General features: G+C 41.5%; 1 protein-coding gene across 2 annotated transcripts; it reads right to left on the minus strand.

Annotated features, from left to right (window-relative positions):
* Positions 1–196: 196 nt before the first annotated feature.
* Positions 197–6,115, minus strand: ikzf5 (IKAROS family zinc finger 5). Of its 2 annotated transcripts, none has more exons than XM_077729694.1 (4): positions 5,998–6,115; positions 2,801–2,962; positions 2,544–2,717; positions 197–2,171 (listed from the first exon to the last, which is right to left on the minus strand). In XM_077729694.1, exons 2-4 carry the CDS (start codon positions 2,931–2,933, stop codon positions 1,381–1,383), a joined length of 1,098 nt encoding a protein of 365 aa, XP_077585820.1. In that variant the 5' UTR covers positions 2,934–2,962; positions 5,998–6,115; the 3' UTR covers positions 197–1,380. The 2 variants fall into 2 exon arrangements, with proteins under 2 accessions (XP_077585820.1, XP_077585819.1); XM_077729693.1 differs by lacking the exon at positions 5,998–6,115 and adding an exon at positions 3,252–3,573.
* Between the last annotated feature and the right edge of the window lie 7,114 nt (positions 6,116–13,229).

Consider the following 13,229-nt stretch of genomic DNA (forward strand, 5'->3'; position numbering starts at 1 on the left):
AGAAATAGCGGATATAAAACGTTAAAGATAAATGCTTAAAATGTGTTCCATCATTAACGTGACCTTTGACCTACCTATGACTCACTTAAATAAAAAGTTTGGAGAGTGAAATTAAGCAACTAAAATATTGTGCTTGCACAAGTTTACACAGTTCAGGATGAACTTCTTACGTTCAAATGTATTTGACAAATGACTCATCTCTTAAAGGGCCATTCCTTAAACCCCAAACATGCATTTTAGTCAATAAGTGCAAAACCACACTTGAAAAATAGTGTTTTTCCTCCAACTTTTATCTCAGTTTAAAATATAACAATTTGACTCATATTTTAGCTAAACAAATGAGCAAATGAAAGCGCTTTTGACATAAAATTTTACCCCTGAAGCAACAATTCAGTGACGACATAAAACATCATTCATTAGTTTTGGTGCTTGGCACACTGGCAAGTGACAATTGGACACGTGTTGCTTAGCAACAGACAACAATACCCAAGGCTTGGACAAAATAATGTGTGAGACTTCAGTAAAGTGCACACACACACACACTCACACAAAAAGGAAAATAGGTCACAACCTAACAATTACTGAACTATTGAATGCCTCTTAAATTAAAACAACAAAAAAACTGTGTGTAACCAACCTGAATCACCATCTTCATTTTTTTTACATTAAACAGCAAATCAACTACTTAACACACTGCAATATGTATTAAATATTTAAGACAAAAAGCACCTGGATCAGAGGAATACTATTTTCACCACGCTTTTATGTAAGGCTACGAATATACCATTCTTAAAGTGACTTTAGACAACAATAAAAAATATAGTGTGTTTGGTTACTAAAAGGCAAGATTAGTCCTAGTGGTTCCGACATTATTCTATGTAAAAAGTATAAATAAATAAATCCATATCAGACACTAAAAATACTACCGTTGGGTTGAATATTTACTGGTACGGTAGGAATATATTACAATTGTTCATAGCAGCATTAACGAAAGAGAATTTTTGGCAAAATGAATGTGATACTTTACAATGTTGGCTATTTCACTCAAAAAAGTTTTTAAAAAAATTAGGCACTGCAAAGAAAGAGTGGCATTATGGTAATATATATTTTTTCTTTTAACCAAATGAGGCAGACATGCGTGTCTGTATACTTTCATTTTTCAGATAGTACGGGACACCTATTTTCTCATATAAGCTGTACCCTCAATCCACTCATCATATTTTTTGAGTGACAATTATGGCATATATGCGAGGAAATACGGTATTAAAAAAAAAAAAAAAAAACAGACCCCAGATCAGGGAATGCTGACATTTTCCTAAATGCTACATCAAAGGCCAGGGGAGGAGATAACTAAAAGTCCAAAAAAATGAGTAAAACCTGTCATTTGTGCTGGCCGCGAGCAAAATGGCAGGCAAAGTCGTACTTGTTCCTACATTTGTGGCCGCAGATGTTGCACTGGAAGGGGTTTTGGTAGCCGTGGCAACCCATGTGGATGGTGTAGAGGATGTTGTCGGGGAAATAGACGTCGCAATGCTGGCAGCGATGCGGCGGCCGCTCGGCGTCCTGCAGAAGCGCCGGCTGGCCTTGAGCCGGCGTGCCGGGTTGGCTATTGGACGCGCTCGGGGTGCTAACACAAGCCTCTCCCACTGGGCTGCAGTTCCCCAGTTGAGGGGGTTCTGGAGTTAGTGGGGAAGAGGAGGCGAGCGGACGCCGGATCGGGAAGGGCTTCTCGTCAGCCCCCGATTCGTCACCAGGAGAAGGGACGCTGGCACGCTGGCCCGTCAGCGCCGAAAGTCGTCCGAGGGATTGAGGCTCCGCCCGGTCGTCATGGTGATAAACCTCCCGTGGCAGATGGTCCTCGCCGTGGCCGGGCGTCGCCGTGGAAGATGGGTGGGGGGCGATGAGGAGATTGCTGGCATAGCTGAGCGAGGCGGCTTTTCTTTGCAGCGCGCTCAGCATCTTCTTGTGGGACAGTGAACGAGCGTCCTTTTTGGGGACCACTTTGTGGCGTCGGCGCCGGTGGTGGGATAGGTTGCTGCGGTCGCTGCAGCGGAAGGGGCACAGCTCGCACTTGTAGGGCTTTTCGCCCGTGTGGGAACGCATGTGGGCCTCCAAGTGGCGCTCGTAGGCCGAGGCGAAAGGGCACAGGTGGCAGCGGTGGGGTTTCTCTCCTATTGGCAATAGAAATCGGTGGGTGGAAACACCTCACACTTCTTCCATTGCATTGACAAAAAACTACTTTTTGCAAGCCTAAGTGCACACCTGAGCTAACATTCCATTGTTGGCAACCCAAACTCTTAGAAAAGTTGTAAAAGTAGAAAACAAATTTGTTTTTACCATTTTTATACATTGTTTTGGTTGTGAAATCATAACCAGAATTGATGCTTGATTGCAAATTCTGAGTGTGACATCATTTTTCTAGACTAATTTATGTCATTTTATGGATGGCGAAATCAAGTTCACTATTATTTTAAAGTCCCTTGCTGTATTATTCCATCGCGCTTTAAAGTTTCGCAAATAAGGAAAGAACTCGAGAGCCTTACCTGTGTGCATTCGAATGTGCTCGACGAGTCTGGCCGTTCCTCGGGTGGCGTAGTTGCAGTACAGGCACTTGAGTTTGCCATCAAAAGTTCTCTCGAAGCCGTCCGCCAACATGCCCGAGCTGTCCTCCAAGGACACATCTGCGGCGGGGTGATCCAGCCCGTTTTGACCGCAGTCTGTGGATGGAGGCATGCGTTATCAGCCAATGGGCAGATCTACAGTTAAACTCATCCCACTCGGAATCAAACGTCAACGTTACCGTCCGGTAGATCATCGGCTTCCTTGACGGCGCTGACGGAGCCCGAGATCATGTTGACATGCTGGGTCTGCTGGCTCAGATACTCCTGGAAATCCTTCACGAAGTCCAGCGTGTCTTGTTTTTCCTCGCCCATTGAAAGCAAGGAGCGGCAAATAGCCAACACTGTAACGACAATACAGATTTTATTTTGAAAGAGCAGAAATACTTCATTTCACTGTTTCCCCAATGACTGTCTCTGTCAAATCACATCAGTACCTATTCATCCCATCGTTTATAAATGTTTTCTAAATTACTATATCAATCAAATAGCATCCATCTATCAATCTGATCATTTAAAAATGAAAATAAGTCACATCAAGCATTGATGGAATCATCTGAATATCCTTACCTGCATCTGCAGATATTAAATCAATTAAACTATGCAAAATCTTAAATGCATTTACACACTTACAGCCGTTTTATTTGCTGGTTTGAAAAAGCCAAGCCAGGATTTAAAAGTCCAATCGGTATGGGCTTAAACATCCTTTTTGATCGCCATCACCATGTCGACAACGCAGGTGATTACACGACGCCGATGGTTAACGTGAACATCTTGCAAAAACTAGCATATTTTTGGCCGTTTCTTTCTTTTCTCCTGCACCCGGATTCATCCTCCTAAAATTCCCCGCACGTCTAGACGGATTTACGCCGGGATCGTCGCACAATTTCCCGCATAGGGGGTGTAAACAATTCGGGTGGTTGGAGAGGGTTAAAGTTCAGCAAATTGTGCATCACTGAAAATTGCCCGACTGCCACACAAATGGTATGCAAAGAAAGGTTCCTACATTTAAACGTTAAAATGGACAAATGATGACATAAATGTGGTATACATAAAATAAGAAAAATAAAATAAAATGAATTAATAATTTGATTTATTTAATTCCTAAAGTCACCACTACATGTTCAATGTATAATAAAACACATAAACCTGAGTCATTTTACACCTTAAAATGTTGTTTTTTAATTAAAAATAATAATTTTAGGTTTAAAATAATATATTTGACATAGACACTATTTTCTAGGAAGAAGTGACCCTCAAGTTGGTTGAACATGCCATAAAGTGTTGCCTCACCCATTTATAATATCATAAACGGGGTACAAATGCACTAATGGTAATGATTGACATTGATTTGACATTTACCCTGACACAAGACACTTTCCGCCTGTACCACTTGTAATTAGCCGCAAGTAAAGGCACAACACTTTCAAGAAGCCATCGACTCATTCATGTTTCATCTCCGTCAATTATTTAAGGCTAGGGATGAAGAACCAAAAGAAGATCGCATTGCCCTATAAATGTCAAAGGTGAAGGACAAGCTGCAACATGACAAGTGGACATAAGTGGAGTTGGAACACTGGATCCCTTAACTGCATTAAAACAGGCCAAGTCTATTGCAGTACTACATTACAGTCATATAAACCTGGATAATCCAATAATGCAATAATCCAATATACTATAGAATATTAAGATATTTGTGTAAAGACTTCTTAACATGTGGTTACAGCAAGTGCACACAAGATGGTGCACCTGTCTTCTCCAGAAAACCTCACTTTCAATGCCACCAGCCCTGTTGACTCCATTCCAAATAAATGCCATAATCAATATTGATCAATGATAAAACACACATCCCCAGCATGCCCCTTCACATTCCAGCAGGAGACATCTTTGAAGCCAATTAAGATCCGCTCCCAACAGCCTGTCCGCACTTTTCTTATTTTATTGCAATTTAATTATGCACAGGTTTCCAGCAGGCGCGAAATCCTGTTGAATAATTCACACAATGATTTGTTCGCGAGAAGAGACGGAACTTGCTTTAATAGTAAATTACAGGACTTGTTCATAGGGTCGGTACGCAGTACAGTTAGAACCTCCCTCTACAGTACTCCTTCAACCAGTTAACAGTATCCTCTTTCTTGTACTTATATTTTTACAAGATGTCTTTTTCATTACTCTATCTTTTTGTGTCTGGGGATAAGATGTTTGTAAAATGAATGAATGAATTATATATATTTTTGCACAAGTCCGAGCCACCTGAATTTGCCAATGTGAGAAAATGTATAGAAATTGAGGAAAAAAACATGTCTAAATGTTTTTTTTTCCCTTTCTAAAATCATTTTTTTAATACCCAATATGAAAACGACGCCATTGGGCACGATTTCCTAACACACAATTGAATCAGAAAGTAGTACAAATTTTGTGGAGTCGACTGTTGAACAAGTTCCATTGAGATGCACTAAATCAAAGATGCTCTTCTTGGCACAATTACTCCTAAACTTGACATTTTACAAAAGCCTGCCTCTAAATCAAGCTGAGGGCTCGCCGGCGACACCTGTCTTCAAGGAGGCTGCGTTGTTATCCGCCAATCCCAAACCCCATTTAAATGACCGCAAAGAAAAGCTTCCAAGGCCTCTCTCTTAACCCACTCGATTCCCCCAGCCACCGACGTGGGCCGGGCCCTTCATTTGTGCCGCAAATTGGAATTAAATTTGAAGAAAAGAGGCCTCCTCGTCATCTTTGTGGGCCTTATCGGAAGATGATCTGCGTCTAAAAGCTTTTTAATCCCACCCGAGTGGCAAGAACGGATGGAAAAGGTGAAGGAGGGATTAAACCAGGGACTGTTTCTTTCTCGGGAGTGGCCATGTGGAGCGTTTGAAAAAGAGCCGAGTGCGAGCGTAGCCCTAGCTTTTATTTCCTGGCACCACTTAATTTCCTCGCGGGCTCGCCTCGCCGCTTTGTCCTGAATGTAATTGCCGCCTGGGATGAGCCTACTATTATCTGGATCACACTTTACATGGGCAAACAAGACTGCCCCCTTTCGTCTACCTCCCATTTAAGTCTGCAAAGACGGCCCGGCCCTTCCTTTCTTTGCAGCCCTGGTCTTTTTACAATTATGCGGGGAACAAGTGGCTTTTCATGAAGCCAGCGTGTCTCCCTTGATTGGCGGGGCTCACAGTCTGCCACACGTGAACAAAGGGACAGATTAGATGTGATATACGCGTGGCAAAAAACCCAATTTCCTTGATTAATTTCCTGAGTGTCTGGGAGAAGAGGGTCCTCTCTTTGCCGAGAGGGAAACTTTTATCTTGGGGTGGATGTGGCGACTCAATGGACGGAGGGACGTTTTATTGACCGCGGGTTGACCTGATCGGGAACGTACCTTAAAGCCACCTTAAAGAGAATTGTTCCACTTGAGTGAGACGGGCCGATTTATGAGTGGTGTTTCTCCTCATGCTGTCAATCATCTGATCTAGTTGGTGATGTGTGCATTTCCTAAAAAACATAAAAATGTTTGCATTATTTTTACAATAAACACAAACCCTAAAGAAAAGATAAGTAGTGGGAAAACAATTCAAATGGTTGAAGTAACCTGCTTCTTAAAAAAAAATCATTTTAGAGATTTAAAAATGTATGCAAATTTGGTCAAAGGCACAACAAGGATTATCAAAAATGGATTTTTTTGATGTGCTGATCTGAATTTCTGGTGTCAGCTCACATTTTCGAGGGGAAAAAGGAAGAGTGTCGTGGCTTTTGGAAAATGACGCTGACTGACTGCCTAACACACAGACATAAAAGTGCTAAACAGCCTTTTGATAATGGCTGCAATGAATAGATATGATGGGATTTTATGAGGCGTTGAGCGATAAAGCCGCTGTCACCCAGGAACTCTTCCTCTGACTGCCTTATTGCACTTTTCAAGCACCACTTGACAAATAAACACACACAAGCGGGAGCCATTACTTCCTATACTGGATCAAAAATACCGCCAACAGTCGCAAATTATATTATCAGTCATCATAAATTCTCAAAATAGATTTACAAACATTTTTTAGCACTTTTTGGGGGTCCAGACATACTTTAACTAGTAAATCCGGTTTCCAAGTTTCTAGGTCCATGGCAAAAAGGTAAATTAAAACATGGCCAATATTTTTTAGCCAGGTGGCATTTTGGGAGTATTTATTTGCCGTGCCTGCAACCGAAAGCGGCGGCCACAAATAAAGAAGATGGCATCGTGGCTATTGACCGCTCGGCGGCTGGAAATGAAGTGTCCGCCGGTGAGTTATGACGGTCAGACGTCATTTGTACGGCCGCAAAAGTGCCGTGGTTTCTGGCCAAAGCGGCCCCGCCCCCAACTGGCGTTTGTCACGGCGTGACCGTATTTCATTGTCCTGACGGATGCGTCTGAACGCACGCTTGCTCTAATATCAGCGTTTAACTCGCACCTCAACGTGGCCGTAATGGATGAATCCATCGAACTGATGATAATAAAGGGTGTGGGTTTTAAACGTAAAGATCTAGGGCCAGAAGCGGCCGGTTATGCCGTCTGGTTCGGCCCGTGGGATTGTTATCCACAAATGTTACAGAGTCGAGTATATTTTTAAAGCACTTTTGCAATTGGTTTGCACCAACCTTTTTGTTCAATACCGCATCAGATCTTGTATTAATTCATTAAAAAGTATAATGGACCGGCTATTGGCATTAAATTGATCATTCAGTCCAGTTTATTGTCTTTTCCAAACAAAAAGATGATCCAATTTAACATTTGAGCTAAAAAACAGCATTCCAATCAAATTCAACCATCTCCTTACTTCGTTCTTATCATAAGAGATGAATGCTCGTAATTAGCACGCAAAGATTTTGAGCGTATTGAACAAAAATCCACAATGGCGCGTATGCGAGTTAAAGTTTGAGATTAATGAGGCCTTGGTGCTCCTGAGATTATCGATCAAAGGCAATCTAAAGCGGGAATGATTTCTCGAGCCCCCCCAGCCCCCAACAGTAATATTACCAATGCATCAACATCATGAAACAAAAATGGCCCCGTGTCCTTGAAGCACCCACGGCGCTCGGCTCGGGAATGGCCGCCGCTCGCCGTATGGATCGCGTCAAGCACATATAAAGTCGGCGATATTAAAACTGACAGGACAAAAGCCTTCGTTTAACTCATTGGCTGCCATTGGCGGCCATAGATGCCCAAACTATAGATGCCACAATTCCAGGCTGCGAACTGAGCCTTCCTGCAGGCATCGTTAGCCAGATGATGATGATGATGATGATGGGAGCCACTTGGGCCATAACGGGAGGCTTGACTGACTGACCCTTGACCTCTGAGCATGGAGCCGCCGGCCGTGTCCAGCTGGGCCACGGCGAACCCAGTCAACTGGAGAAGTGTTAAAAAGTGAACGGCGTGCTGGCCGTCCAAAACGCTACACACTCATTAATTACATCATTTACCTGTGACAGTGACAAACCTGCCTGGCCACGCCGCACTTTATTAGCCTCTTTGTACAAGCCCTCAACAAAACTGTCTTATATATATACTATATACTATATATAGTATATATATACTATATATAGTGTATAGTATATATACTATATATAGCACTACATACTTTATATATACTATATATAGCACTACCTACTTTATATATACTGTATATAGCACTACATACTTTATATATACTATATGCTATATATATAACTATATAAAAGTAAGGCGAGTGAACCCCTAAACCACATGGCAGCTCCATTTCTACATTTTCAGATGCCCAAATTCAATTTAGATTCAGCAGTTCTGACCAGATTTACATGCTTCCAATCCTGTTTTTTTGCACATTATCTTCAGCACATCACTATAAGATACAGACCTATAAGATTGGTCGCCAGTCCATCGGATCTACACACCAATTTTCTGACTCATTCCCAGCCAGAGTTCAGTTCCAAGTCCTCATCCTACGGGCGTCTTCATCATCCTGAAAACCCTTTTTACTAGTCTTTCCACACACCTCTTCTTGGGCAATAAAAACCACGGATACCGACCGCTATTCAATCTTGGCTCAATTGCAAAGGCCAAGCCGTGGACACCGAGAATACATCTTTAGCGGCCAAATAGACCTACAGCGGGTCAAACAACGAAATAAGCAGCCAGTCTAAGTATGCGGAAAATAGTTTTTCATAAATAACCCCCCGACAGAAGGCTTTCTAATGGCGTCAGGGGGCACGCCGAGGCCAGTATTGCCCGTTTCTCCCCTAACAAAAATAAAATTGAAAAGCCAAATATGTACAGCGGAGCTGACGGAAGACTTCCCTCGGCCGTTTGGTGGGTCGGTCGCTTGACTGCTGATTGAGTTGGATATTAGTTGGACGCTAAAGGCACGTGGTGATTTCTAGCTTCACGTTGGAGGTCTTTACGCCGCGAGAAGAGGAATGTCCCTTCTTCACGTCCAGTCAATTGGTCAATAAGCGCTCACATTTCTCGTGCACGTCGGGGTAGCTAGCCTCGTACCATCGAACGGCGCCGTTGATTTGATTTGCACTTATGTTTTTACAAATAATCAATGTTGCTTTGGGACTAATACGAGACCATTTCCAATGTGAAATGAGATGCATTGATGGGAAAGAAAATATCAACAGCACAATTTTGCTGTTGTTTGTTGTGAGAATAGATGTGCAAAATGTAGAAAGCATGCTCATAAAACATTTGTTCGCGAACCCCTGGAGTTACATTGGCTATTTGAGGCTATTATTTATATGTGTGGCTGTGATGAGCACGCTAGACTGATGTCAAGTCCCCTTGAGTCAGGCTATGTTATTTATTGCTATTGAATGGTTAATTTTACCGCGTAGCCTCGGGCTTTTAGCGCAATAAGATGTGAGGAAGATAGAATTGTCACTGTTCGGCTTGCCGTGTTTGATTTATTAAGAAAGCAGTTTGGGGAGATTTTTTCAAATTTTGGGCCAAGATTGCCCTGAAGAAGACTCTTTTTAAAAAAAAAATCTAAATTTTTAGCTCAATAATGAGCAGTTTTACTTGCTGGATGTTGATTTTTTAAGTATTTTAAGTAGAGTATTTTTTTAAAAATTTGATAGATTTGATAGAGTTTTTGTTGGGGTTTTTTCTTCCCAAAAAATTTGAATCATTTTAAACTGCTTTGACCAAGTTACAAATAAATTAGTTATTATTTGGACACCCTTGACTTACAAAAGGTCATATAATAACTCAAGTTTCATGTATAACTAAGACAAATAAAAGATTTATTTAGTCTATGAAAATTTCTCTAAAAAAAGGGAATTGAAAAACATAATTTCTAAAAGTTTGTTGGTAATCCCATTTTCAATCAATGGTGTGTTTTGAGCAATATTAAACAAACACATTCCTTTTTTTTTTTGGGGGTGTCTTTTTCACCTAACTGGGCTTTCCGGTTGAATGTCTGTGCTGGGCCACATTTTGATATTTTTAAGTGGCTTTCAATAGCTCCCTTGATTTGGCACTTTCCAAATGACCCGCGATAATCAGGTCATTAAAACCAAGCCATTCTCGCTGCACATGTGACACACTTCTAGCACTTCTCATCTGAATCACAAATCAGCTCTTCAGCGAAAGACATCTATTAAAAAAAAAGAAAAAATACATCGAGCGAGAAAAACCTAGCCAACTGGTTCATTTTTTTATTTTTTTAAATTAGCCTCATGGTTGAACAAAGCCCAAAAAGATAGTAACTGTGAAAAGCTCCTGTCAAAAGTGCCATTACTTGCGTGAGAGTACTCGATTTTCTTAATTCATCCCTTAGGAGCGGATAAGTCTATCAATCTGTTAAATTGGAAAGCCATTAGGTGCCCTGGTTTATGTGTTTCAAGCTGTTAACTAGAAGCTGATTGATTGTTGTTCCTCTGATGGGATATGCTGATCTAATCTCACCGTGTGCACGTTTGCAATAAATTACACAATTCATTTCCCTCGTTTAAGGGGGGGTTCATTGCACCCCCAAGGCATGCCGACGCTCTGCAGGCAAAAGAGCACGCAGGGCTGTTTTATGGTGCCATTTTGCCAGCCAGCCATCAGCCCCTCCCAGAAAAAAATCGAAGCATAATCAAGGTGTATGTTTAGAAAATTTATTGTTATAATTTCCTCCCATAATCTCTTTCATTTTCCCGCCGCCGCCACCACATAGATCATCATCTAAAAAGAGAGAACGGCTCGCAGTTTAAAATTTATCGGTCTTTGATTCTCAATTATACGTTTTTATGGCTTCATCTGTCTTCAGCGACTCCAACCTTTTCCATTACGGCGGAATATTATTTGTACAGAATCCATTAAATTCACAAGGCGCGCCTCTAATGGCGGGGCAGCCACTACATTTGCAGTGGGAAAAGTTTGGGGAAGGTTGGCACGGGGAAGCGTGGCCGTGTTATGACATCGCAAATTGCTTTATTGATGGCGTGCTATGACGCTGGACCGTTTGTTACGTGGCCAGATTTCGCTCTCGTTTGGGTTACGACTTTTCTAATGTCGGCAGGAGTCGGTAAGCGTCGCAAAGTTCTTAGGAAGTCTGAATTCAATTGAAATATCGTCATTTTCGGATTACCTGAGTATAAGACGCCCTAGCTGGAGAATACACAAAAATAAATGAAATTTTTTTTGAAGTCGCACTGGAGTGTAAGTCTCCTTTTTAGGGATAGCATATAAAAAATAAAAAAAAATATCGGTGTTAGTCAATTTCCTAATGCGACTTATAGTCCGGAAATATGGTAAGATACTGACCTTCCAATTGAAATATCGTATTTTCGGATTATTGAAGTATAAAATGCCCTAGCTGGAGAATACGCAAAAGAAATGGGAATTTTTTGTAAGTTGCACTGGAGTGTAAGTCTCATTTCTGGGGATAGCATTTTTAAATACATTTTTTATCGGTATTAGTCAATTTCCTAATGCGACTTATAGTTCGGAAATACGGTAAGATACCACCCTTTAAATCAAGCCACTTGATTATTTCTATCTGTAAATAAAGGACGAGATTTGAGTCATTTTTCTTCATTTCTGGTGGCAGATAATGAGATAACGATCAACTCATCAATTCTGTGTGGTAAAAAAATAAATCGAGCCATTGCACAATTGTCTATGAAAGATATTTCCAAACGGTCCTTTCCATACACATTTTGCCTCTTCAATCCACGTTTTTGGTGTGGCCAGGAAGCGAGGCGATTTCCTCGCAATCGAACAGAAGCTCTCCCGGCCCTACGAGAGATTGAACTCCTTCGACCGGTCGGCGCGAGGTGGCGAGGTAAAAGCTAATCGGGCCGTAATTCAAGATCCGCTCGGCCACTCGGCGATCGATAGCCGCAAAATCCCAATTAAAGCGCGGCGGGTCAGCGGAGGGCCACCAATTCCTTTACAAGTTAAATGCAATACTTAAATCGAAGCAATCTCTGCTTGGCCTTGGCGGGTTTAATGGCTCGTCCCGACAGCAGAAGCCCAGTTAAAAGTGCAAGAAGGACAAAAGGGGCGCCTCGCCTTCTCCGATCGATATATGGCGGCGACCACTGTGCAAGTGGCCATTTTTGTCAACTTTACTCGCGTCGGCGAGGGGCGCAAAGACAAAGCGTGCCGTTTGTCTCTCAAGTGATGAACTTGTGAAAATAACAGATCGATATTAGATGTTGGGAAAAGAACAATTCATTGGTGACTTTCATTGGGAATTTTCTTCTTCTAGCAGTTTTGGGGATTCTGAAGTATAGAGAAACATTTACCTGTTTTTAAAAACTATACCTATGTACCTTGTATTTTTTTAATGCCTAGTAAGGTAAGTAATATGTTGAATTATGTGGTATTGAATTAATTTTGAATAGAAAGTATTTTAGCATTGCTATTGAAGAGTTTAAATAGATAAATTTAGCTTAAAAATGAACGGATAGAAATAATGGCAATTGGAAAAAAACTACCAAAAACTTTCACAACTCAACTTGCAATTTTATACAAAAAAACCTGACTTTTCAATAAAATTTTACCATTTTTCACCTTATCAAACAGGGAGTAGTCAATACACTTTTTGCATCTACCTTCCATAATTTAATATTAGTACTTTCTGCTCTACACTGAAATTCCCAACTCTTTTATTTCCACCATCTGAACATCATACTCCCTTATTTTTCTCATTCCCAAGCTTTCCCCCCCATTTTCCCCCATCACCCACCAAAGGAATTCTCACAAGATATCAAAACAAAAATCTATATTTAATATGGGGGGCAATTACAGCGCAAAGTTGGCTGCACGCGGCCGTTGTCAGCCAAGCGCGTGTTTTTCATCAAACAGGTCATTAGAGCGTGATGGATGTAAACCTATAAAGTATCTAAACTGGAGCTTTTAACCAAGCGCCGGCAACACTATCATTTCTCTAATAGAACCTGCTGACCGTGTCATTCTCCGCTGCCATTTGTCATTTTTTCCCCCCACCTCTCTCCGAAATAATCAATATCTGGCCGCTTTGAAAAGAATAAAATAAAAAGTCACGCCAACCTACCCGAGGAGACACCAAAATAGACTTATGGAGTTCAAGCCGGGGGTCCGCCTGCTCCCATATCAATGCGCCTTGCACCTTTCTAATCAATGCATTT

Source organism: Stigmatopora nigra, chromosome 12 (genome assembly GCF_051989575.1).
Source record: "Stigmatopora nigra isolate UIUO_SnigA chromosome 12, RoL_Snig_1.1, whole genome shotgun sequence".
In the NCBI taxonomy this organism is placed as follows: domain Eukaryota; kingdom Metazoa; phylum Chordata; class Actinopteri; order Syngnathiformes; family Syngnathidae; genus Stigmatopora; species Stigmatopora nigra.